General features: G+C 47.4%; 1 protein-coding gene across 1 annotated transcript in view; it reads right to left on the bottom strand.

The window, feature by feature from the left end:
• Positions 1 to 25,010, bottom strand: part of LOC109458224 (two pore channel protein 2) — a 51,069-nt gene that overhangs the window by 11,077 nt on the left and 14,982 nt on the right. The window contains exons 2-15 of the mRNA XM_019751678.2: positions 23,640 to 23,731; positions 22,573 to 22,687; positions 20,109 to 20,237; positions 14,583 to 14,699; positions 14,370 to 14,488; positions 14,066 to 14,167; positions 12,686 to 12,812; positions 10,720 to 10,921; positions 7,506 to 7,650; positions 5,873 to 6,058; positions 4,770 to 4,834; positions 3,901 to 3,988; positions 2,896 to 2,965; positions 43 to 262 (exon numbers count right to left, since the gene is read on the bottom strand). Of these exons, the coding sequence (XP_019607237.2) occupies positions 43 to 262; positions 2,896 to 2,965; positions 3,901 to 3,988; positions 4,770 to 4,834; positions 5,873 to 6,058; positions 7,506 to 7,650; positions 10,720 to 10,921; positions 12,686 to 12,812; positions 14,066 to 14,167; positions 14,370 to 14,488; positions 14,583 to 14,699; positions 20,109 to 20,237; positions 22,573 to 22,687; positions 23,640 to 23,731 (1,777 nt within the window). The remainder of the gene's footprint in view (positions 1 to 42; positions 263 to 2,895; positions 2,966 to 3,900; positions 3,989 to 4,769; positions 4,835 to 5,872; positions 6,059 to 7,505; positions 7,651 to 10,719; positions 10,922 to 12,685; positions 12,813 to 14,065; positions 14,168 to 14,369; positions 14,489 to 14,582; positions 14,700 to 20,108; positions 20,238 to 22,572; positions 22,688 to 23,639; positions 23,732 to 25,010) is intronic.

Here is a 25,010-nt window from a genome sequence, read left to right as displayed (position 1 = left end):
TGCAGCCGTCCCTCTGTCTGACCACTTCCCCCGGAAGGATATTGTGCCACTGGTTGACCACCGTGAGCTCCATGAGCACAACGAGTGAGGAGGCGAGGTCATTGAAGTTGTTCCTGCAGTACCTGTCCCGGGCAAACGCCGAGTCTTTGAGGGCCGGGTTCCCACACACCAGGGCATCAGGAGCAGTGAAATTCGGGTCAAAGAACCGGACTTTGCCATGGAACGCTTCCATCCCAATGATGGCAAACACGTAGTAGACCACCTAGAGGGGTACACGGTCAGCAGTGGGCACATGCGCTGCAGGACTGCGGGCTGAGAGTGCAGGGGCACCAGGAGCAATGGGACACCGGTGGGCCCAGCCCAGGGCCCAGCAGGAAGGGCTGTGGCTCTCATTCCGGGGGATGGCTCCTTCCCAACCAAGAGCTCCTGCAGCACAGGGAAGAACGTGGGGGCCGCGGCCGATGGGCTGTCTGCTGGGCAAGCACAAGCTATCCGCGCAGGGACAGAGGCCAGCTGGACCACACCCTGACCTGTCCTGTGGGTTCCATTGACAAAGTCAAAAACAAAGCTGCTAGCAAGTTGGTGGGTTAAATACTCAATAAATAACATCTAGTCCACTAGGGGAAAAATTAATAAAGTTGGATCTCTAACTTTCTTTTAATAGCAAAATAAATTCCAAAGGTACAGAAAGGTCAAATATTACAAACAAACAGTAAAGGAAATAGAAAAAATCAAGTTGAAAAAGGCCTTACTGCAGTGTGGAGGTTCCTCAAAAAATTACAGATAGAATTGCCATATGACCCAGCAATCCCTCTCCTGGTATCTACCCAAAAAATCTGAAAACATTTATACATAAAGACACGTGTGCTCCAATGTTCATTGCAGCTTTGTTTACGGTGGCCAAGACATGGAAACAACCAAAGTGTCCTTCAATAGATGAATGGATAAAGAAGTTGTGGTATATATACACAATGGAATACTATTCGGCGGTAAGAAAAGATGATATAGGAACATTTGTGAAAACATGGATGGATCTTGAGAGTGTGATGCTGAGCGAAATAAGTCAGACAGAAAAAGCAGAGAACCATGTGATTTCACTGATATGTGGTATATAAACCAAAAACAACAAAAGAACAAGACAAACAAATGAGAAACAGAAACTCATAGACACAGACAATAGTTTAGTGGTTTCCAGAGGGTAAGGAGGGTGGGGGATGGGGGGGGTGGGAGATGAAGGTAAGGGGGATCAAATATATGGTGATGGAAGGAGAACTGACTTTGGGTGATGAATACACAATGGGATTTATAGATGATGTAATACAGAATTGTACTCCTGAAATCTATGTAATTTTACTAACAATTGTCACCCCAATAAATTTAATAAAATACAAATAAAAATAAATAAAAAAGAAAAAGGCCTTACTATGCATGACACAGAACCTACAAACTATAAAAGATTGACAAGTGTGACTATATCATTAAACATGTATTCAGTCGAAAAAAAAACTACCTTTATGTAAAAAGAAAAAAAAAAGAAACACAAGTGACAGACCTATTTCCTTAATGCACAAAACACTTGGACAAACCATATGACAAATAAAACTAATCAAAGCATGGACCCAGGATATGAATAGGCTGTTTACCAAAAAAGAAGCATAAGTGGCCAAAACACATGGGTAAAACATTCAGCATCAAGAAGCACCAAAGAAATGCATGTCCTAACAACACAGAACCATTTTCTCACCCATCAGATTGGAACATATTGAAAATGTTTTTTTCAACCCCACTTGTGAGAAACAGAAGCTGTCACACTGTCATTTGGAATATATAGGGAACACATATTTGGGAAGACAACTTGCCACCATCAATCCAAATTTTGAACACGTGTCACTTGTAGCAGTTCCATTCCAGGAATGTACCCAATAGGCTTACAGCAGCACAGGAAGGTGCATGCATGAGGACGGTCTCCACCACATTATCTGTGATGGCAAAAGGGCAAGACCGCCCAGTGATCTGTCAGCAGAGGGACTGGGCAGACATGTTCTGGAGTCTCCCTCAGGCGGACACTTTTGGTCACAGCAGAGTTTACTTACATGGATTCATGTGACCTCCAGGATGTATGACAAATACATTAGGTAGAAAAAAGTTGTGAAACATTTTGTACCGATTACCCCATTTGACACAACAATAAACTGGATATATACATGCATGTGTATGATATTTTTGCTGTATGCATAGAAATATTTAGGAAGAGTAACAAGAAACCATTGATAGTGGTTGCCTGTGGGAAAGAGGTGTGTGGGGGGTTGGGAATGGGTGACTTGCAGTGTCCTTCATTCTTCTGAACTTACTGAAGTGTTTACCCTTACAACAGAAAAGAAAACAGTACGCTGTAGTAGAGTGTCCACCACTATCCGAGCTCTCTCATCTGTACTGTGCAATCACTCCTGAGTGGAGGCCACAGCCACCTTGCCACCTGTGTGGCTGTGTTCTCACCACTGGGGTCTTCAGGAGCAGGTGGGCTTTCCGCATGAGTGGAACAAAGAAGATCTGAGGCCTGGGGGGGCAGTGTCACGAGCTGGAAGGAGCCTGCATCCCCGAGAACCATCTGCTACCTAGGAAAACCCACCTGGACCACGGGTGAGAAAGAAACTGCAATGGGATGAGCCCACTAAAGTTCTGGTGTTCATTACAGCACCCAGTGTCTCTTAACTTACACCTGCCCAGTGTTTGTAGACACTTGATACTTCTAAAAACTGCTACAAGAAACCAGTGAATTTCATTTACTTAATCTCCCTTTCTTTTCCTCACTTAAAATAAGGCTCACTGAGACTTGCTATGAATGAACGTCTTACCACTTATCTCCCGTAGAATAGCAACAGGAACACCACTTACTAAGACAAGTCCACCAAACGTGAGCATCGTGGGGCCAATGTTAATCAAAGTGGTCACGATCACCCGGAATCTAGGATAAAACAAAGTTTCCAATGCAGGCAAAGAAACGCTGACAGCGTGCTGGCACATCTGGTTCAGTGCCCCTCCCCCAGCCCTGGACCTGCACTCCAATGCTCTCAGGAACTGGCCTTTACATCAGTCCATCTACCATGCTGAAGGGGGAGTCAATTGTTTCCCCTGAAGCAGAGCAAGGCCGGTTTGAAAAATCATAAGAAAGCTGGTCACAGAGTCCTTTCCTGGTACGACAGATGGGCATCCAGGCTGAAAAGCTAGTGAACCCCGCTTCTCCTCTCTCCCAGGTTTTCTCCATCGAAATCCAGCCTGTTTTGAGACTGACCTGGGGTCTTATGCTGACACCAGAAGCCTTTCTGGGAAGCAGGCCCGTCTTCGGACAAAGGCATCTCCCACACTCCTTGAAGGCCCTGGCCTATCAAAGACAGAGTGGGGCTATCTGGACTTTGGGGCTAGACTCCGGGGTTAGCTTCCTAGTTCTGCCTCTTCCGGGCCATGCACCACTGAGGCAGTCACTTAACCTCTCTGAGCTTCACTGTCATCACCTGTAAACTAGGGATAACAAAATCCCCCGTCTGAAAGGTTGTTGGAGGGCTGTAACAGGACAACGGCGAGCACACCACTGGGTTAGCCTGGGCTGCCGTCACGACCACTGTTATTCAGTAAGTGCAGCAGGCACAGCTGAGGAGCCCACCCACAGGGACGAAAGTGACCTGCAGAAGCCCTGCCCTCAGGCAGCTGCCATGCGAGCACTCTTCACCATCCTCACGTGCTTCCCCCAACTCCCACCTCCCTGGAGAACCCCATCCTCTATACAAGTTACATTCTGGGTTCGGTGGGGCATGTTTTATAGTTCCAAGGCAGGAGTGTTTCCACCAGTCCCCAACGCAGGGAGCCACTGAGGTGCAGTGTTTCATGTCACTCCATTTTTACCTCTGAATGCTGACAATGACCCTTAAGAGCCGGAGTATTCTCAATATCAAGATCATATCCAGGACCTGCTGACTGCTGTATTTCCTTGCTGGAAAAAGAACACAATCATTGAACATTCCATTTTCTGAGCACCCCTGGATCCTCCCTTTTAACTGATGATGTGTGAGACCCTGTGGGTACTGGGGAAAGATGGGGCAGCACTCGAGAACGGGACAACGGCTCTGAGCAAGAGGAAGCCAGTGCTGCCCTGAATCACTCATTCCTCCAGCAAATCAAAGATGAGCAGGCAAGTGTACAACCCACGTGTTCCCTCTGGTCCCGAGCTAAGGAATTCTGAGTGCAGGTGTGGGCTTCAGACTGTCATCAGGAAGGAACTGTGGATCCAGTTCTACAGAAGAATACATTTCCATACACCCTTCTTTCCCAGAATTCATTTCATAGTTATGTTCCGAAGTGGCATTCTCTGTAATAGCCCCCTCTGCCGTCTACAGGAGGAGTGTGTGGGCCGTGGGGGGCCCCACATGCAGGTGGGGGCAGGAGGGTGATGGGCCTGGGACATGCAGAATTCTTGCTATGCCTGGACCCTGCGTGGAGGCCAAGATGGGGTCAAAGATGTGGAGGTTAGCCCTGAGACCAAGGGCAGTGGGGAGAGGGATGACCAGGTGAGTACGTGGTGCGATGGACGCCTACAAATGAAATCTCTGATATGGAGCTCAACACAGACAAAGCCACCACGCCCCTCCAAAGCATGGAACATTTTTACTAATTTTCTTGTGTCCCCACTGCCTCACCCCAAACAGCTTAGTGGTGCAGGTGAGTTGAAGGCCGGATCCCAGGAGGAGGTGAAATTGAGAGCCAGTGACACTGACCTGACTGAATGGTGGTGTTGGCCACTGTGGCCAGAAGGGCTGCGATGATGATGAGCGTGTCAAACCTAACAGAGCAGACGCAAAGGCCGAGTCAAGGGGAGGGCCTGCCAAGCCCAGGATACCGGCTCCCAAAGAAACTTCACATCCAGTATCACACACAGCAACGATCCAGCCAAAAAACAGACTACCATAACGGTTAGCATGGTGGATATAAAGCAAGAAACACCACGTCTGAGCAATCCAGTCCTCACTCACTGGCTGCTCCAATGAACCAGCCACGGGAATTTGTAGGAACCGCCAGATCGTATCATTCGATCTTCCAAAGTAACCATATACTCGCAAGAACACTTTGACGCACTTTCAGAATACATAGTATAATCTTTCTTGGTATTAACCTTATTAAATGCATTGTAATGTTTTAATTAAAGAGAAAATTCATCTCTGTTTTTTGACAACCGTGTAAAAGGACAACAAAACATTGAACAATACTATTCAGTTTCCCTTCAGCCACACACTCCTCCCAGCAAGTTTCCTGGCACTGAGAGCAGTGATGACATCCAACCCTGCCAAGCTGTGTACTACTTAAGTCAGGCCTGCGCCTTGTGAGTTTTGTGCGCAATGTCTGACACCCACCACAGCGCTCGCGACGGATGGGCTGGTTTCCAGCATGTGGGTGATGGCTTGAGACGGGGTGAGGCGGGGTGGGGTCAGTGCAAAAACTGGAGATTTGAAGGCCAGAGGGAGACACATCCAGTCCAGGAAAGAGCTTGCTAACAGTGCTTGTGGTCCTGCCAGGCAGGCTAAGTTTTCTGATAACAAGATTGGGGAATAGCTCAGGGAACTGCAGAAGGAATTGCCTCGCTGGGTGTGATGTTCTAAGATCCTGCCCAAATCCAACCTGTCATGGTCTGTGGTTTTCATTTTAGCTACACTCAGTTCAAAGTGACATCAAGAATTACAGCTTTTACTGAACCAGATGCTCCCCTGCCCCCAGGATTTCACTATGCTTCAAAACCAGGCAGGTGGGAGTTGGAAAACCACCACCATATTCTGCAAACGGTGACAGTAGGCCCCTTCCCTTCACCTAGAAAACACATGCTCACCAGTTCCAGAACTGTTTCCTTCCAAAATAGGCTCTGGGCTCATACGTGTACAGTTTCAGGAGAATCTCAATGATGTAGAGAGAAAGGAAAAGCCATTCTGCATCGGAAATGAAGGGGATTTTCTCATCCAGAGCAATGAATATGGCATTTATTAGAATGATGACATCATAAACCCACACAAAAATCCTGGCAGGAGGGAAGAAAAGAAGAGATGCTGTCATCACACATTTCTGAGAAAGGAGCACATCTGAGCCTTCCCAGGGTTATTTCATGTCCCAGGAACGTGAGGAATATGAGCTAGCCCTGCACACCATGCCAGCATCACACACACACACACACACACACACACACACACACACACTCCCCAGGCAAGGAAAGGGTCCAGCATGGCCAGGACCCTGAAATTCACCTGCCTCCCCTGACATTGGTGCAGGCTTTCCTGCAAAGCAGAAAATGAAGACAGAGTGAGAGGGAAAAGAGAGGTATGTTTTCCCAGGTTGCCTTTGGGACACAATACCCAAATCAGAGGAAAGCTGAGGCAGAATCCAGGGCAAGGAGAAGGTTTAGGGTTTAGCATGGGATTGTTACATCTCTACTACTCTTCCCTAGAAAAATTAACATCCTAACTAAGAAAGCTTCTGGAGACCTCTTTACCCCGGACACACACACGCCTTCCAGGGGACCTGGCATGTCCAGCTTCCTCACCAAGTTTGGGATGAAACATGTGATAGCTGGGTTCTGGTTCAACTTTTCAATCACAGAGCAGGCTACCCTGCTCAGGTGCCTGTCCCCTGTGTTCCAGGGACTCCTGGGGGCAACCTGGGCATGGCGATGGGAAGACAGAGCAAGGGCTCTGACCCCATTTTCTCCAGGAAGCTGTAGATTTTAGGGCCCAGTCCTGTATGTCATGTGTGGACATGCAGACATCCACCATATGAAATACATCAGTAGTTCAACGTTATGACAATCAGAAAGAAGCCTCTATATAAAGGGCTTTGCTAAATATAAAATATGGGCAGCTAACAGGGAAATCTACATACATCATAGGCTGAGCTATTTTCAAGGACTTCTGAACCACTCACTTTTATGAAACATTAAATTCAAAGAAAATGAGATGATGAGCCTCTGACCATAGGGGTATTCCAGGCCACACATATGAAAACTATCTCCTACCAGGAGAAATGACTCTTTCTGGAGTCCATCTGCTTGAGAAAAAAATAATTAACTGGCCTTCTTAACACTCATTGCAGGAACTCTAGCTCATGAGTTCTTATCCACTTTAACAGAGTGAAAGTGCCATGTTTAACATCAGCTTCCTAGTAATTCTGATGGTGCTGGAACCTCCTAAATTCAGAGAGGTCAGCTTCCCCGGCTTAGGGAGCACGGCTAGTCCGTGATCCTTGAGCAGCTCAGGAAACATCACAGAAGGGAGCATAATCTAGAAGCCAGTCCTTTTGGCTAAGATCAGACAGACTATGTCCAGAACCCTTTTCATGCCTTCCTAAGATACCAAAAACAGTAAATGGGAGATAATTTATAGCTTTGATGACGAAACACATTCAGTCCAGGCAGCGTGAACAGATTCCTCTATTTTTAAAGCAACTTGAGAGAAAACTGGCCCCGTCTCACTCACCTGTGCCGAACCATCTTCTGGACCAAGAGGCTTGCGGAGGACTGGTATACCCGAGGCATCCAGGTTTCCAGCGGGTGTCTCTTGATGTTGATGGTGACCACCTGGATGTTGAGGAGGTCAGCCAAGCGTAGAAAGTTTGTTTTGTCTGCAATGACAGATGACCCCAAGATACATGGTGACTCTAAGGTTCAAAGGGCAAAACCAAGTCAGCACAGAAGCTTGGGTCTCCCCCAAAGAGTCTAAAATGGCTGGAAGTTCTCACATTCCTCACCCTTATCTCATGGGTCATGATCTCAGCTGACATTTAGGCATCTACACACCTAAGCCTGGACTAGAACCATGACCATGTGGCCTGACTTAAACTGTGTTGTGATGTAAAAACTCAGACCTTTATTTACTGCCTTGTATGAATCCCACACGATGTTGTAAATCATATGGACCTAAAGAATTACTCGCTTAACTGATGTCAATAGCATTCACTTTTATTCTGCTATGACAAATCCAGTGCCAACAGTGAATCAGCTACCTGTGGTTTCTTACATGTATTTTCTAAAATTACTAATTGAGTTCAGGGCATTGGGCTAATGAATATCGAGATAAATTTCAATAATCTCCATTTACCTAAAGACTTCCAAAGAAATTAAAATGCCATGGCTCTATGTCTAAATATATTTGTTCTTCATGACACCCCAATTAAAATACAACAATTGTCTTCTGCTATAAAATGAATTTTGTTAAGAACTGGTGTTTTCAAGCTTTAGATCATATTGTCATTAAGCATGCCAATTGGCATGACTATACGTGTGTGTCTGTAACAAAGTATATTAACATTACTAGAGAAAAACCTAGAACAGACTCATCAGTTCTCCAGGTGAAGGACAAGGCTGGTCTTTAGTTGCAGGGGGCGCTGCCCACCATCTCTGCATTTTGCCCAGGGAGCTGGATGCAAGCAGCGTCTCATATTTCTCTCAAGTCTGCAACAATTATGCTGATTTTCATGCTGGGATGACCACAGACCCCTCTGAAGATCTGAGGCCTCTCACTTCCGGAGGAGTTAAAATGTCACCTGGTCCACATATTTCCCTGCTGTGGCTATTCCTGGTCAGAGTAACAATGATTTATGGCACTGCCAGAGCTTCGGTCAGGCCTCATTCTGAGGCTCCTCTGCTCCCCTTTGTCACTGACCAGCCTACTCTGGTAACTCTTGGAGATGCAACCCTGCCCAGGATCACAGCCCACACTCAGAGAAGAAGCCCAGCAGACAGGCAGCTGTCTTTTGTACCCAGATCCTCAATGGCACTCACCAGACAGCTGCGTGGTAGCACCAAAAAACTCCCCTTCCTCTTGCTCACATAATTCATGGAATGGTACACCTGAATAAACAGGGGTGCCAGGAGAGGTGCTGGCTATGCTCCATGTTTATCCTATGCACTAAAGAGTACAGTAAAAGTCCCACGTGAAGCCCAGAACTTGAGAGAAGCTGTCAAGACAAGGAAAGCAGTTCATCCTCCCAACTTGGGAAATACATGTCTATAGTTACACTGACCTTATAAACAGACACGTTGTTCATGTGAGTATGTCCTAGTGACCAGGTGTCACTTCTCTAGGTGAGTAGGAGATACCTGTGTGTAAAGCCCTCACCGTGCCTGACAAAGACTCCTAAAAGCCTCTGTCCCTGGGTTTGGAACATCTCACGTTTTACTAGTGATCCAGGAATTCACTTTACAGAAGGAACTGCAAAGCAAGTTTGTAAAGTCCTGCAGATTCCCAGTCATCTAGAAGCAGCAGAGCAGGTAAATCATTAAAAGAAAATTCTTGAAAACACAGCAGCCGAAGTTTAGAGACTGGACTGATATGGCTGGCCACACCACCCTGGTTCTTGAAGTGGGAGATCCAAGGGGGCATAAATACGGATCCTCTCCTCTAAGTGCCAGATCAGTGCTCCATAAAGGTTGGTCCCTGAGCCAATGCTGGTTTTGTCCTTCTGGACCCACCCTCTACAAGGTAAGTTATGAAAATTTAGAAACATGTAGAGAAATTGACAGATCACTTCATGTCTGCTGACCCTAAAAATGAAACATTGGGTCTTGTATTTTATACCTTTTTTCCACTTCATTTTTCTGGTTATTCACTTGTGCTGTATTTCACCAAAGCATGGGTCTGAGACAGACTGGAAATTAAAAAGCTCCTGCTCAGAGCTTGAGAAACACTGCTGCCCAGTGAGGCACCGTCGCCCTCCCCACATCAGCAGAACCCTAATCCTGACATTCTGGATGGTACAGCACATCACTGCCCATCCCTAACAAGGGCACAGAGGTCAATTGTCCAGTTTTGAGAAGGCTGGCCTCCTGACCAGACACTTGGTACCACAGCATCGAGCTGGGTGGCTAAGGTGACACACTTGGGACTCCCTGAGAGGCACCCGTCCAATCCTGCTGACTCCAGTGGACAAAGCCTTCTTCCATCCTGGATCCAAAACTCACTGGGAGATGGTGGCACCACCCCTCTGACAGGGTCTTGCTGTACATGTTTCTTGTTTCTCTGGACACTGGATTGACTTCTCATGTAAGTTCCAGAGAATCACTGTCATCTCCTTCTTCCCACAGATGCATGGAGTCCAAATCAAACCTGTGGCTCTGCTGGGCTACTTTGAGAGTCTTGTCTCATTTTAACTTACCATTACTTATCTCTCACCATCTGATCAAAGCTATCATTCCATTCTGGTGTGTTTCCATCTAGATGTTTCTTGAAACTGGTGAGATGTGAGGGTATTCTACAGCTTGGGGCATATTTTACTCACCATGTATCTTTCCACATTGCTCTGGTCTTCATGGTCATTGTTAAAGTCACCAAAATTCCCCACTAAGTGACTATCAGAATTGGGGGCAGTTTAGCACAGCGATAAAAAAACACAGACCTTAGAGTCAGATGGCCTGTAGTACCACTCTGCAGCTGAGTGGACTCAAGCAAACTACTTACCCCCTTTGATTCCCTGTTTCCATACTGACAAATGAGGACAACAAAAATACACCTAACTGTGTCAGAACACAGTGAGGACTCTAATTCCACTGCACAGTTGCCAGCAGGGAGATCAGTATACATTTTGATAATTTAAGAAAATTAAAAACCAGGACTGCTGTTCTAGCCAATACTTTAGAAGCCCCCGTAGGTGAATGCACAGGGAAGAGGAATATGAGAGGCCCCAGCTCCTTACCCACGTGCCCCTTCTGTCCCTCGTCGGAGATTCTCAAAAGCAGCTCAAGGTGGGATGTGCTGATGTCTGGTACCACGACCTTGGCCAGCCGCTTCCACTGGGCCTCCTTAACCACAAATTCTGTGCCCACCTTGACTTTCAGGATGTTGAAAGCCTCTATCATTTTGTAACGTTTCAGGTGTGCCAGTTTGCAAATCTCATTCTTTAAAAAACAGAATTGTGTTTTTTAAGAGAAAGATTCCAGAAAGCCTCTTTTCTTTACCCTAAAAATTTCAAGGTAATGGAAGTGCCAAAGAGAAGTCAGTGATGGGTCTGCTGAAAAGCAAGGTACACAGTCCCCCTTGGCTCCAGGTCTACACAGGTAGCCCTGTCTGCATAAACAGATTCATCTTACCACGCTTACATGAGGTGGCCTATGAAGGGTGATCTGTGTGGTGAGATACAGAGCCACAAGAGACAGACAGGTCTCACTCTGCTTGCCCAGGAGGAGGGGAGATTCCAGAAAGGCAGGCAATCAGTTTTGCTGCTGAGAGAGCGGGAGACCAGGAGAGCGAGGAGACAGATCCACCATTAAGAAATCAGGAAAGAAAGAAGGAAGAGAAAAGTCGGGGAAGTAGAACCACGCTAGAAGTGGTACAGAAAGAAGAGATCCCAGGCAGGAAGGACAGCTGGGGCCTTTTAGAAGCTGCCTTCTGGCCTGACCACCATCTGGAATCTTCCAGAAGAGGAGAGGCTGGACAGCCCTCCTCAGGTTACAATGAGTCACTTGATGCCCACCTCTACTGTTCCCTGTAAGGCCATTATCCCATATCATCATCATTTGGTTGATGAAATATCCAGACTGTCAATTCTTAAAGGGCATGGGATGTGTCTGAATCATCTTTAACTCCTCAGAACTCTGTGCGATACTGAGCCATAAGGCGTGTTTCAGATATGTTAGCTGACTGGTCCACGTTGCAGAAGATTATGAAAAGAAACACTTCCTCGGGGGTGGGGGATCACAGCAACAATTCTGCCCATCGGTGAGAGAGGAGAGGCACACCAGACTCTGGGCAGCCTCTTTCTGCGCAGAGGGAGGAAGTCAGAGAACGGGGTCTCCGCGAGGCCTGGCCTTGGGGTCAAGGGTAGCTGCGTTGCCCACAGTGCGTAGACTTCTTGGGACCTGCACAGGCCAGACCCCTTCATAGGCCAGTTGGGCCAAATCTCAGGCTCAGACCGACCACCTGCTTTTCGTCAGTGCCAACATTAAGTTCCGCTCAACTTTCCACTTGCCCTCGGTGAGAACACCCCTAAGCAATGAAAATTTCAGAAAAGAACCAAAGGATCAAAAGCCCAAAGCCTATTTCTTTCCTTAAGGAAAATCATCCTTTAATGAAAGCCTTATCTGTGCAATTAGTTTCACAATATGAGAAAACACCCAGCCCGGGATATGTGCCTGTGGTGGAAGTGGAGGACGTGTGGGCAGGTGAGATGGCTAAGGTGTCCCCAGGGATCCCAGGCTGCAAATAAACACCCTTCACCCCAAGTACTCAGGAGAATCTGCCCACTCAACACCTCCAGGAATTTTCTAGACATAATCAAACAGGCAGGTACCAGGGCAGAAGCTGGTGGCTGTAAGAAAGCTCTGCTTCTGTTGGCAGGAGAAAAGGAGTTGGAAGCCTAGAGAATCCCCACAATCCCCGATCCTACACAAAACATTTCAAGGAGCCATGAGCTCTGTGAGACGTTAAGAGCAGGAGCAAAGCCAGGACCCGCCATTGCACACAGCGCCCGGGCACTATCAGACCCATCACAGAGACCAGGAAAGAACCGCCCGCCTAGCAGCACAGAGCAAGACACCGAGTAAGTCTTCAGATTCACTAAAGCGAAAAGGAAAACAACTTTCAAATATTTAGCAAATGCACTTGCCAGCCTCCCTGCCACTATGCCCAGCCCAGGTGCCTGCCCTGTCTGACATGCATGTTACCTTCAAGTGCTTCCTGTAATTGTTGTAGACCACTGCCAGAAAGACGGACATGAAGATGTAGGTGTTGATGATGGTGTAGGTTATAAAATACAGAGAATACCACCAGTTGAATTCATAGGCAGGCATCCTAGAAGGAAATAATTGTTTCATGGTTTTTCATACCATAGGTCCACACTGCATAAAAGGCTGAGCTGAGGTGACATCCCACATGGATAAACGAGGCACAGGAAAACCTTCTCTCACTCTAACACTCCCCCATATGATGCAATGGGGCCCCAAAGCCATCACCACCCCTCAGGTAAACAGCTCGCTCCAGTCCTGCCTTCTGCAATTCTTAGCGTCTTATAGAGGTGCTGACTTTCAATGCAGGCAGGACCTTGGAGATCCCCCATCCCACTCCCTCCCTTCACCATGAGAAAATCAAGGCCTAGGAAGGAGAGTAACTCACCCAGAATTACAGCGGGAACCTGACGGGTGGCTCAGGGTTACACTCAAGGCTCTGCAGGGACACCAGGCTGCCGTGCTCGAGGGCCCAATAATTTTCTATCCACATTGAGACGATGTGAATGAAAGGGGCACCACCGATAATCATGCCAGGACAAGTCATAAGTTGGGACGCATGCTCAGTCCATCTTTGCCAGAGACTGGCTTTCCTACAGGAGGGGATATTGGGGTACCTGCATGTGGCAGCCCAGGTCTGAGCAGGTCCAAGAGAACTCAAGGAGGGCCAGGACTTGACCTTGCTCATGTTGGCCAGAGCCCGGCCCAAGAGTGAGCAACAAGGAAAACAAGTTGAAGTGCTAATCCTCCCCCAGAGGGCAGGACTGCACGAGAAGGGATTGCATTTGCAGTGAGAGCTCTGTCCACAGTGCAGACCTGAGAAGGTGTCTACACAGCATGGCACCGTTTAATAATCCTACCGTGAAAAAGGTAAACCTGCAAGAAGGACATTAGAATGTCCACACGTGTACAAAACTGGCATTTCGGTGAGAAGGTGACACCTATGCATCTCTACATTTCTTTTCTGTTTCTTTTAGCCAGAAACTACACCATTGCTCAGGAGAACAAGCCACAATTCCTTTAAAAAGATGGCTCAGATGTTCACCTTCAAGAAAAGTGCAGAAGGGAGAGCAAGCTCAAATATTTAACAGTTGTATCCCAAGTGATGTGTCCTGTTGTTTCCAGTTTAAAAAATAAAAAATTCACCTAAATTTAGTTTTAAATAGAGAAGCTATGCTATCGTTAGTGAAAAAATGCTGTATTCCTCAAAAATGTTTACAATGAATATGAATAAACAGCTGTAGGAGACACGTGCTTTTAACAAAGTGAATTATGTTTCGGTAGCAGAGGTCCGTGCAAGTGACTTGGGGAGACACGTACATGACATCGGGGCTGTTTGCAGTGGTGACCAGCACGTAGAGCTCGAACATTATTTCCAGGATGTTCGTGAAGTAGGGCGATCCTTCCACGGTTTTCAGTCCTCTAAAGGGGAACCAAAAACACAAAGTGAAAAACTGCACACATAAATGAAGTTGTGGTTTCTGATACACTTTTCCCCCTTCAAGAGCACTCGAGGAGTGTCTGAAGGAGGAAGATAGCAAAGGGTGACAGATTCTGCTACCAACAGGCTGAACCCCAACCTGGAAGAACTCACAGGCGGAAGCTCCCAGAGCGGCGTGCTCACCTGTCCCCAAAGAGCTTCAAGCCCATAAGGGAGAAGATGAGCACACTGAACATGAACAGGAGGAAGACGTAGAGGATATCGGGCAGAGCGTTCCGGATGCTGCGGAAAGTCCTTCGGATCTGTGAAGACAAAATTTCATTTCACTGACAAGAAACCAGCTAACTTTCTGCAAAAGCAAATCCGAGCCCCTGCGAGTTGTAATCACATCCTTACCTGACGACTTTCAGGGAAGTTAATTAGGAAGACTGGCCTTAAGGCCCTTGACCACCGCACGCTGTGGATGTTCGCAGCTTTCAGGGACCCGTAAGTAATCAGATCAATCAAGGTGAGCTGTGAGACACAGGAAAGCGATGTCAGCCCTGCACTGCAGCAGGGCAGAGCGAGTGACCTTGTGGATGCCTGTTCACTGACACAGAAGGAGAGTCACAGACGTCAGGGAAAACAGCAAGTTTCATACACAGCACGATTCCAGCCTTGTAGTAGAACATTAGTAGCCGCTCCATTTGCATGTTTACTGTGTGCCATGGAGCATAGTACGCACCTTCCACAGATGACTCCACTTTATCCTCTTCACACACATCACGTGGGCATTATTCCTAGAGGGAGACACTTGAGGCCTGGAGAGGGTGAGCACTGTGGCCCTGGTGGTACAGCTAATAAAGGGCAGATGGGACTGGAACCCAGGCAGTGTGACGTCAGAGCCCTGCTGTGGGTGGCACTGCAATGCATCCCCACACTGCTGCCTGCTTCACTTTAACTTTACTTCAGGTTCACGCATAAGACAGAGGCTGTCTAGCTTAGGGACAGAGGTATGACCATCTAGATGTGGGGACAGAGCCCCAGAGAGCAGTTTCCAGGCTCTCGGTCTCACGTGGAAAGTTGCTGGCTCAGGTAGTAGATGGCCGTCAGCTGTGACTAGTTGGCCGTCAGCTGTAACCAGTTAGCCAATTAGCCACTGATATAACTGCCATGGCTGAGCTAGCAATCGCGGATTGCAATTAGCAAGTGGTGTTGGTTGGTTGGCAGAGAAGCGGACGGCAGATTATGGATCGTGTGGCTCCTGCTTCCTGTGTCTCCAACCCAGCTGCCAGCGAGACTATAGTGTGGTATGACTCCCCTATCTATGGCTCCATTGGCATTCCTTTTTGACCTCACCATATGCTGCATTCTTATGCAGGGAACGGGACCAGAGACCCTGCATGACACATGGTACAGCAGGGTATCGTGCCGGCCAAAGCTCTCGGAAGGGCAGTGGAGCAGTTTGTATGTATGAACACTCAGTCTCAGAAGGACCAGGAGGAGTGGCGCCGGGAGCAGGAGAGGATGTGGACAGTTCTCCGACCAGCATAGAAAGAGCCGTGCAACTGCCAGAGACCCCCGTGGAGGGGTGGGAGGACATAGATGGTTCCCCCACCAGCATGGGCTGGAGAAAGCAAAGGTCGTTCCGGCCTGGGAAGTGAGGCAGCCCAGATGCGGGACTTGTAGTCCCAGGAGGAAACGCTTGCTGAGTCCTCAGTGGAGGATGCAGGTGAGGTCAAGGTCCCTCACGCCCAGGTTGGGGAGGACTTGGAGCCCTCGCCCTGCATAGAGGGCACACATTGTGAGGCCAACGCACAGACCTGGAGAATGACTGTGGACTATGGAGAATTGCCCTCCATCCCTGATTTGATGGACCGCTTGACTGTTTGCTTGGGAACGTAACACCATGTAGTAGAACTGGCGGATGTTTGTTTCCTGTGTCTTGCTCGGCCACCAGCAAGACTGTGTGTGGTACAGGAAGACCCCTTGTTGGGGTGTAGGTGGATGTTTACTTCCTGTGTCTCGACCGGCCGCCGTTGAGAATATGTAAGCACCTTGTCTGTGAGCCATCGTTGTTCCAGCAGGGTGCCCTGAGTACCCTGGCTGTGCCCAGGAAGTTTGGCTGTGTCCAAAAAGACTAGTGATACCCCGAGAAACCCTGGCTGTGCCCAGAAAGTAGGTGGACATCGAGGGACACCCCCTGAGACATTACTTGAACTGGACTGAAACGTTTTCTCGAGAGCTGGGCTCCTGACCCAGGACCCCTCATGGGAGACGCTTGTCGTGTAGACTGTGAGGCGAGACCCTGGAGGGGTGGAGTGTAGGGACAGAGTCCCAGAGAGCACTTTGCAGGCTCTCGGCCTCATGTGGAAAGGTGCTGGCTCAGGTAGTAGTAGATGGCTATCAGCTGTGACTAGTTGGCTATTAGCTATAACCAGTTAGCCAATTAACCACTGATATATATCTGCCATGGCTGAGCTAGCAATCGCGGATTGCAGTTAGCAAGGGGTTCGTTGGTTGGCAGAAAAGCGGATGGCAGATTGTGGATCATGTGGCTCCTGCTTCCTGTGTCTCCAACCCAGCCACCAGCGAGAATATCGTGGTATGACTCCCCTATCTATGGCTCCATCGGCATTCCTTTTTGGCCTCACCATGTCCTGCATTTTTGTGCGGGGAGCGGGAGCTGAGTCCCTGCATGACACTAGAATACAAAAAAATCCTTGATCCTGATTAATGTCAGGCTTGTGATCAACTGAGGACAGTTAGAACCCAGTGTGTATTAGAAAAAGATAAGTAAAAAAGAATAATCTACCATCACAGAACATGTTAGCTCAGTCCCTTTGGTGGTGAAACACAGAGGACGCAGTGAGATCCAGTGCAGGGACAGACACAGGAAGAGCTGGCAGTGCTACTGCCCTGGCACTGACTGGAGGGCACTGTGTGACTGTCCCAGGGGTGCAGGGATGGGCAGATCACGCAGTGTGATGTTGCTTGAGGAGGCTTCATGGAGGAGGCGCTCCTGGTATAATCTTAAAGCAAAGACAGCTTTTACAAAGATAAAACTCAAACAGGTCAAGAGCCAAGGCAGAAAGACACAGTAAAGGGACTCTAGGGGGAGCTGTCTCTACATGTCTGGGAAGCAGAGGGTCCTGGGGGTGAGGGCAGAGGGGAGCAGGAAGTGACAAGGACCTATGGCAGGTGACTTGGGGACCAAGCTCAAAAGGTAAGTTTTCCCAGGGCCTGGAAAAAGGCTTGCAAATCAGAGCGATGGGGGCACAGGAAGGAGATGCCCCCTGGTAAGAGGTGCAGGACGGATTTGGATGCAGGCAGATTCACTCCACACACCGGGCCTGAGAGCCTCTTAAGTGAGGGAGTTGCTCCAGCTCTGGAGAGAGAGAGCAAGATGCTGAAGGGAAGTGCTGGCAGGCCAGTCCACAGGGGGCGCATTTTCCTGCAGGAAGGAGAGCAGAACTTAGGGTAAGTGTGCTCCCTGTGCAGCAGGGGGCCTACAGCCCCGGGCTAGGGCTGAGGGCCTGAGGGGAGCCTCTGAGGAGGGGGCAAGGGATGAGGCCTTGCAGAACGGGGCGGGTGGCAGGGGGGTAATGCACCAGGAGAAGGCTCTGCAGAGCAAGGCTGAGGTGGCCCCACCTCAGAGAGAGCAGAAGAGAGGAACAGAACCTTGGCCATGACAATGACCGTAGCTTTTCTCTCAGGTGAGAAAATGGAAGCTGTTGGATGATTTGAAGCAGGGGGCATGATGACCTGATTTAAATGTTACCAGTGCTGTGTGCCCGACCTATTCTACCCACTGTGCTGGAAGTCTGAGGGGATAAAAATGAGCATCAGAGCCTGGCCTTGTGAGGGCCACGCAACAGGAATAGCCATGAAACAAGTATATTCTTTCCAGGGAGGAAGACAGTAAGGTGCCTTTTTCTGTTTTATATACTCTGTATTGTTTGGATTTCCCTATTATTTTTCTTTTCCTTTTTTACCATTTTCCTGCCTGTGCCATCCCCCACCTTTCCCTGTCAGGCAGCACTGAGCCCAAGCTACAGTCGCAGGTACCATTCCAGATCCAGTGTGTTTGTATCACTTTTTAAATAATGAATATGAAGACATTTCTAAAAATAAGAAAAGTACAGAGAGAGAGTCTGAATATTCTGAGGGTTCAGCAGCTGTGTGAAGGGAAATCAAAACAAATATTTAGAGAAAGGGCAAGAAAAGACAGTGGATAGGCAAAAGAGATGCTGCAAGTGGAGGCAAGCCAGCAGTGCATGTGGGCAGTGGGCAGCTGGGTGCTGGAGTGACGCAAGCCTGGGAGACCTTTGCAGGACAGGGAGCCACAGCGCTCACAGTCTGCGGGGCTTGCAGACATTTTGAGCAAGGGAGGAAATGGATCTGTGGTGTGCTTCTGGAGAACTAATCCAGCAGCGGCATCTAAACTGTCTCTGGATCAGGGATCTGAGGTTGAAGTGACCACAGCAGTTCCCGAAAGGGGTGGCAGGAGCCTGGACCACATCATGGGAGCAGAATGGCATGCGGCAGAGAGCAGGTGACGGCCATATCAGAGACCACTGCCATGGGCCAAATGGGAGAACAGGGAGCAGAGGGCTACAGAGGAAGCTGGAGTCACCCAGAGGGGGTGGGGAGGCTGAGGGGACAGACAGGAGGGGGAAGCTTGGTGAGGAGGACTTGGCACTGGGTAATGGAGGACAAAGTAGAACAGCCAGGGGAGCTGTGGGGAGGAAGAGGGTGGGCTTGAGTTGAAACACTGATGTGGAAACGACTAGTCAGCTTTTGGCAACTGAGAGGAGAGCAACTCAAGGGGAAATGAGGATCAGCTACAACATGGGGACCCCTACCAACTACGTGTTCATGGAAGCTCTGAGAATGGATGGCCCCCCAGGAAAAGAACGTCAAGTGAAAAGGGCACAGGTGAGGGGACTGAGCCCTGGGTGAATTAGGAAGAACCACGGTTCAGGCACGCTGGCTGTGTGCTGACATGCCAGTTACATAAAGTACCCTTAGCTGGTCACTGAAGTGGCCTTTCTGCTCATTACAGCAGCATCTCAGAATACATCATCCCACCTCACTTGGCATCACTGTTTAGTATATATCTTTCCAAATTCTTCTATGAATGTATTAACGGTCTTCCCTTTTTTCTTAACAAAGATGTGATCCAACTGTATTGAAACCTGCTCTTTTGACATAATAGCTAACAAGCATCTCTCCTTGATAAGAGACAAATGTGCTTTAACACCCTTTTAAAGGACTGTGTGGATGTGCCACATTTTATCTAACACACATCTTTCGTCAGGAAGTGGTGTTGTTTCCAGTTTTTCATTATGAGCAGCTCAGCCATGACCAATTTTGTGGCTAACGCTTTGAGCACATTCTTCTGTCCTAAAGATCAGTTCCCACCAATGGAAGCCAGGTGCAAGCGTACACACATTTAAGGTTTTCAAAGGAACTGCCAACCCACCTCCCAGAATGACAGCTATTCCTCCCTCCAGTGGGGTAGAAGTGGTTCTGTTTTCTCTAGACATTGCTAACATTGTTTTACAGGCAAACATATGGTATTTTATTATTGTATTAATATAAATTTCTTAATTAGTGAAGTTAATCATTTATTTTCATATCTACCAGTATTTATTTCTTCATTTACGAGTTGCCTTCACCTGTTTTCAGCACATTTTTCCATTGGAGTTTCTGCCTTATTTCTTGTTCATTTGGAAGTGCTCTTAGTTCAAATGTTCAAATGTTCACACTGTTACATTTCGCCCTGTTAGCTCACTCTCCAGCTGTGGTTTGCTAGCAGTTCTGCTGATGGTGTTTGTACTGACATCTGTTATTGATGCTTGACTCAAGTCAAATGCATCGAGTCTTTCCACTGTCTGCCTTGGACCACAAACTCTTAAAGGCACCATACTAAGCACTCACCACGATGGTTACCATGATGCAGATGTTCTTTGTATCCTTCCAGAAAACCATCTGAGGAGTGACATTCGCAAAATGTACAAGTCTCCCAAAGAATGCGGTCAGACAGAGTAGTTCTGCTATCGAGGTCACCTGCATGCAGAAAACAGAGACTGAACACAGTGCCCTGCCACTGGAGGCTCAGCTTTAGTTCTCTTACATGCTCCCCATGCCATGTGGATGCCACCCCTGAGAATTAGCGATGTCCCTTCATTTTACTGAAAGTTGCAGCAAAATTCTTTGCTGGTTGGAATAGTTTCTTCCTGTTAAAAGGAAACCTGCCCTTGAGCCACAAATTCCATGACCCAACCCCCAGGGCTTCCTGGGAGGGGCTGATTGAGCAGGCAGAGGCATTTTCTCAGAGAAGGGGAGGACAGGGATGGTAGAGGCAGGAGTCTTCTGTGCTCTCAACCCCATGTTCACGTTCAGAACAGACATCTAGAAGCTCAGTCTCTCCAATGTAAGAATAACTCCCCAAAGATGTGTTTTGAAATGGTGGGTCATTCCTTAGACATCAGTGCCACTGCTGCCCTGCTTGGCTGGTTAGAGGAGAGAATGGAGGCCACTGAGACTCAGTGCAACGTCCTGACCACCTCCTCCACAGGTTATGGGTCACGGACTCCAAATTCCCTGTGGGCAGCTAGATTTCCAAACTGAGACTGCCGCCCAGGCTTTACCTGTGATTGTTAGGAGGCAGTAACTCCTCCTAACGAGGATGCTTTCCTCCATCAATGGGGAGAGAAGAGGGGAAAAGTAGAAAGAGTTGAGGAAAGGGGCAACCTGGCTTAGGCTAGGAAGACAGAAAGGTCTGGGGTGAGGGCTGCAGGGAGTGGACTCCCTAATGGACAGGGAGGAAGTGTCTGGCCCTGGGCCCTGACAGCAGCAGACGACACAGTCCTCTTAGCCCTACTCTAGCCCTCATGGGTCCTAGGCGCCGATGTGGGCTGCAGCCCCTTGCCAACCTTCCAGCTCTCAGTCTCTTCATCCTTTAACCTCAGAGATTCACTGTCAAGGCCAGGCTTGCAAAAGGGCCTGGGGCAATTCCAGGACACCGCTCCTCAAAATAAGATTTGCTTGGTAAAGTTGGATGTGGGCCAAAGCACCCCCACCTCCATAACTCATTTGATTTTAGAGACTTCAAGTGCAAATGCTGGCTAAAGGAACACTATGAAACTGAGACAGGCAGCCCAAAGCGGTAAGTGACCAATAATAAACAGGGGTAAGGACTCAGGAAGAGAGAAAGGGACTGAGGAGATGACCCTGTGGAATTGTGCCCTTGGCCGGGGTGGGCTGGTGCTGGCGAGGAACTGACCCTGCCCAGGTCTGGGAATGCACAGCTCTTCTTCAGACTCTGTTTGTTTTGACAGTCACTGGGCTAAAATTTTTCTATACAGACAATTCATTAATTGTGGACTCCTGGTCACATGGAAGTGTGGCAGACCACCACTTTGGTGGCCCCCACTGAACCTCATTTCCGGTTCCTACCCACTAGGGCAGTGTCCCCCCATGTTGACTTAGGGCTTGGGTAGTTGACGGGCTCTGGCAAATGGGACATCAGCAAGTGTGATGTAAGCAGAGGCTGATGGTGCTGGCACCTGGAATGCTCCTTCTTGGGCCCCCCACCCACTGGGAGAAGCCTAAGCCATGTGGAGGGGCTGTGTAGAAGGGCGCAGGACGTGCTGGTCCCCAGCTCCAGCCAGGAGCTCCTGGCTGACAGCCAGCAGAACCTACCAACCTCCAGAGACATATAGAGCTTCCCCATATCTACCAGCCCAGCCAATGGCACGTGTGGAGAAAGTCTGCCCAGTTGAGCCCAGTTACTCACAGAATCATGGAAGATAATGAAAACCTGTTTTTTAAAGCTAGGGATTGATTAACTTTATCTGTTAAAGGACCTGATAGTAAGTATTTTAGGCTTTGTAAGTTATACGGTCTCTGTTACAACTACTTTCAGAAGCGAAAGCAGTATTGAGTCGGGAATTAACATGAACAGGGCATCAATTTATTATTTAGACCCATCTGGAATAGTTGGTTAATTTGATGTATTACTTAAAATCACATGTGATCAGCTACAAGCACCAATGATTTATGACTATGAAAAAAGATGGAAATGTGACAAAAACAGGAAGTCACATATCATACTGTGTTACCACACTGTCTACCTGCCATTAAATAAGTATGCTTCTCAAATACCAGTTGTGTATCTGATCCATCCCTGTGTGCACTGAAGACAAAAACCTCCCACTAATTCTACCGGCCTCATGATTGAAGCATCAGCTCGGAGAAGAGGCAGAATTCTCCCAGCCCCCAGCAATAAAAACAAAACCAATTTCACATTTACTGAAATTTGGGGGGAAAAAAGGAAGAGACACAGGATCCAACTGATGTATGAACAGGTGTGGTTAGCCACCCGGTTTCTGACACTTACCAGGAAAGGCAGTGGGAACAATGCGGGTTCCTCAAAGAGGGCGAGAGAAAGGTCCACGCAAATGAAGAAGTATGTGGCTCCTTGCATCGTCCAGTGGTTGTAAAAATAGTAAAGTCTGTAGAGGAAAAGAATAGAGGTGGTTAGAAACAAGGAATGGGAGTTAAACGGCACTCCAGCTCCCCAAGACTAACGGTGAATGAAATACTCAGCGATGGCTCTAGGCTCATTTCCCTTGACTCCAGGGAGCAAGGGGCCGCATGTAATCGAATTCACACTATAAAAGGCTAAAGAACAAAATCGGAATATTATCGTAACTCAAAGAACGTTCCCTGAACAGGGCCAAGCTAGGATTAGTACCTTCCTCATGGGGCGGCTGTGACAATAAGAGAGAGCTGTTAGAAAACTCTGATCAGCGCCTGATGTGAGCCAACCCTCAGTCACAGGGACCTACAATTGCGGGGCATGATAGCCTATCTCGACGTGGGAGACTCAGAGAGATCCCACGGTGACGCTATCTTTCCTCCTGGGGGCACAGTCCCTCTAACCTGAGGGACGGCATCCAGGAGGGAGGCATGTGCTGCTTTTAAAGGCGCTGGTGCTCAGGCCTGATGGTTAGAAATGTTTTGTCCTTATTTTGAGCCAAATTCTTGGCCTTAGTGGCTGAGGGAGAAAAAAAGCTGAATTCTCATGAAAAGAACAAACGTATGAATTATATTAAAAGGCATCATAAAAAAAAAAAAAAAAAAAAAAGTCTTTTCACAGGCAGCTCTTGGAAGACACCGATGTCTAAGAGGAAAAGGATGACACGTTGTTAACTTGGATGCCCTGCCTCCTGTCCTGGGTGTTATTCATTTCCTCATTTATCCCTTCTTAATACATTTGTGGAATGCTTCCCTACACATGAGGCACCATGCTCTAGTACTTTAAAAAAAGCATCGGATTTTATCCAAATCTATGTCATACCTTAACTATGTGTGGAAACCATGTGCTCAGTTTGGGTTTGACCTCAAGAATACTAAGTGCTGAAGGACAGGTGGTTCCACGTGACAATGTAACACTTGCATTACCTGATAGCCTGAGGGGATGTTTTGAATGGGACATTTCTGTTGTACTGGGCATCAGAAACGTAGGCAGCTGCCAAGAGAAGGTCCTGCTCCTCCTAGGGGAAAGTCAGGGGAGAACACACGTCAGAGCAGCAAAGGACACTATTGAGTATCAACGGAAACTCCCCCCAACCCCACCCTGGTAGAGGTGACCGGCATTAACCAGACGGCATGTACACCTCCACATGGTCTCCTGGGCACTGAGAATTTCGCAGCAGCACTGAGCCACAGGCTTGCTTCACTTCCTTGAATTCAAATATAGGCTCTCAGAGGAAGAAATAAAAACAAAAGCACTGAATGGTATATATACATGTACTTAAACAGTGTATTTATACATACACAGGGTTATGCACACAAATGCACATATATGTGTACATATATATGTATATATACAAAATATATATTTATATATGTGTGCATGTGTTTATATACATATATATATACATGTATATATATACACACACACACACACACAAAATTATACTTAGGCCACTTGATGGGTAGTTAGAAGGTTTTTCAAAGGTTATTTTGACAAGCAAATTATTGCCTTTTTCGATGATTGTTGAACTCCTTCCCAAGGTACGAACCCCACTCTATACATATAATTTCAAAATAATAAAATAGTTTTCATATGATATGAAGCTTATTTTTTCACTCAATATACTCTGGATATATACGTGTGTGTGTGTGTGTGTGTGTGTGTGTGTGTGTGTGTGTGTATCCCATTCTTTTTAATAAATGCCTCTTCCTTTAGGTAGTTTCCTTTTTTTTTCTATTTTGAACACAATTATATTGAATATTTTAAAATATATATATAACGTCATGCAATATGAGTGTTTTTGTAAGATAGAGTATAACTTATAGATAAAAGGTACGTGCATTTGCTGTTTTGGTAGGTACTACCAGGGTCTCTTCCAATGTTAGACATTTTATATGCCTCAAAATCTTACATGAGCACATATATGTTTTCCTGCTTCCCACCAGCATTAATATGATCTAAAATAGTCGATGATATCCAGTCAGCCAAAGGAGCATTTTAAGATTTTAGTCTACATTTCCCCAGGACCACAACAGCTGAGCCCTATTTGTAATGACCCTCTTCTGATTCTGTCTAAAAGAGATAAAGAAGACATACAAAGAGACTCGCTATTTAGACCTTCTTATGTACTTTGTAAGGAAACACAATCTGATTAGCCAACTGATTACCAGAGTTACCTCCTTAAAACATAGCACACCTTCCCATCTGGAAACCTGTTAATGTCCAAGCAAGTCAATTCTGAAAATGAATGAAGTGTTCAGAGATGTCCAAAGATTCCAAACATGATATTTAATTTT

The sequence above is a fragment of the Rhinolophus sinicus genome, linkage group LG05, assembly GCF_036562045.2.
Source record: "Rhinolophus sinicus isolate RSC01 linkage group LG05, ASM3656204v1, whole genome shotgun sequence".
Taxonomy (NCBI): domain Eukaryota; kingdom Metazoa; phylum Chordata; class Mammalia; order Chiroptera; family Rhinolophidae; genus Rhinolophus; species Rhinolophus sinicus.
The sequence above is the reverse complement of the archived record's forward strand: the minus strand, read 5'-3'. Positions and strand labels throughout refer to the sequence as shown.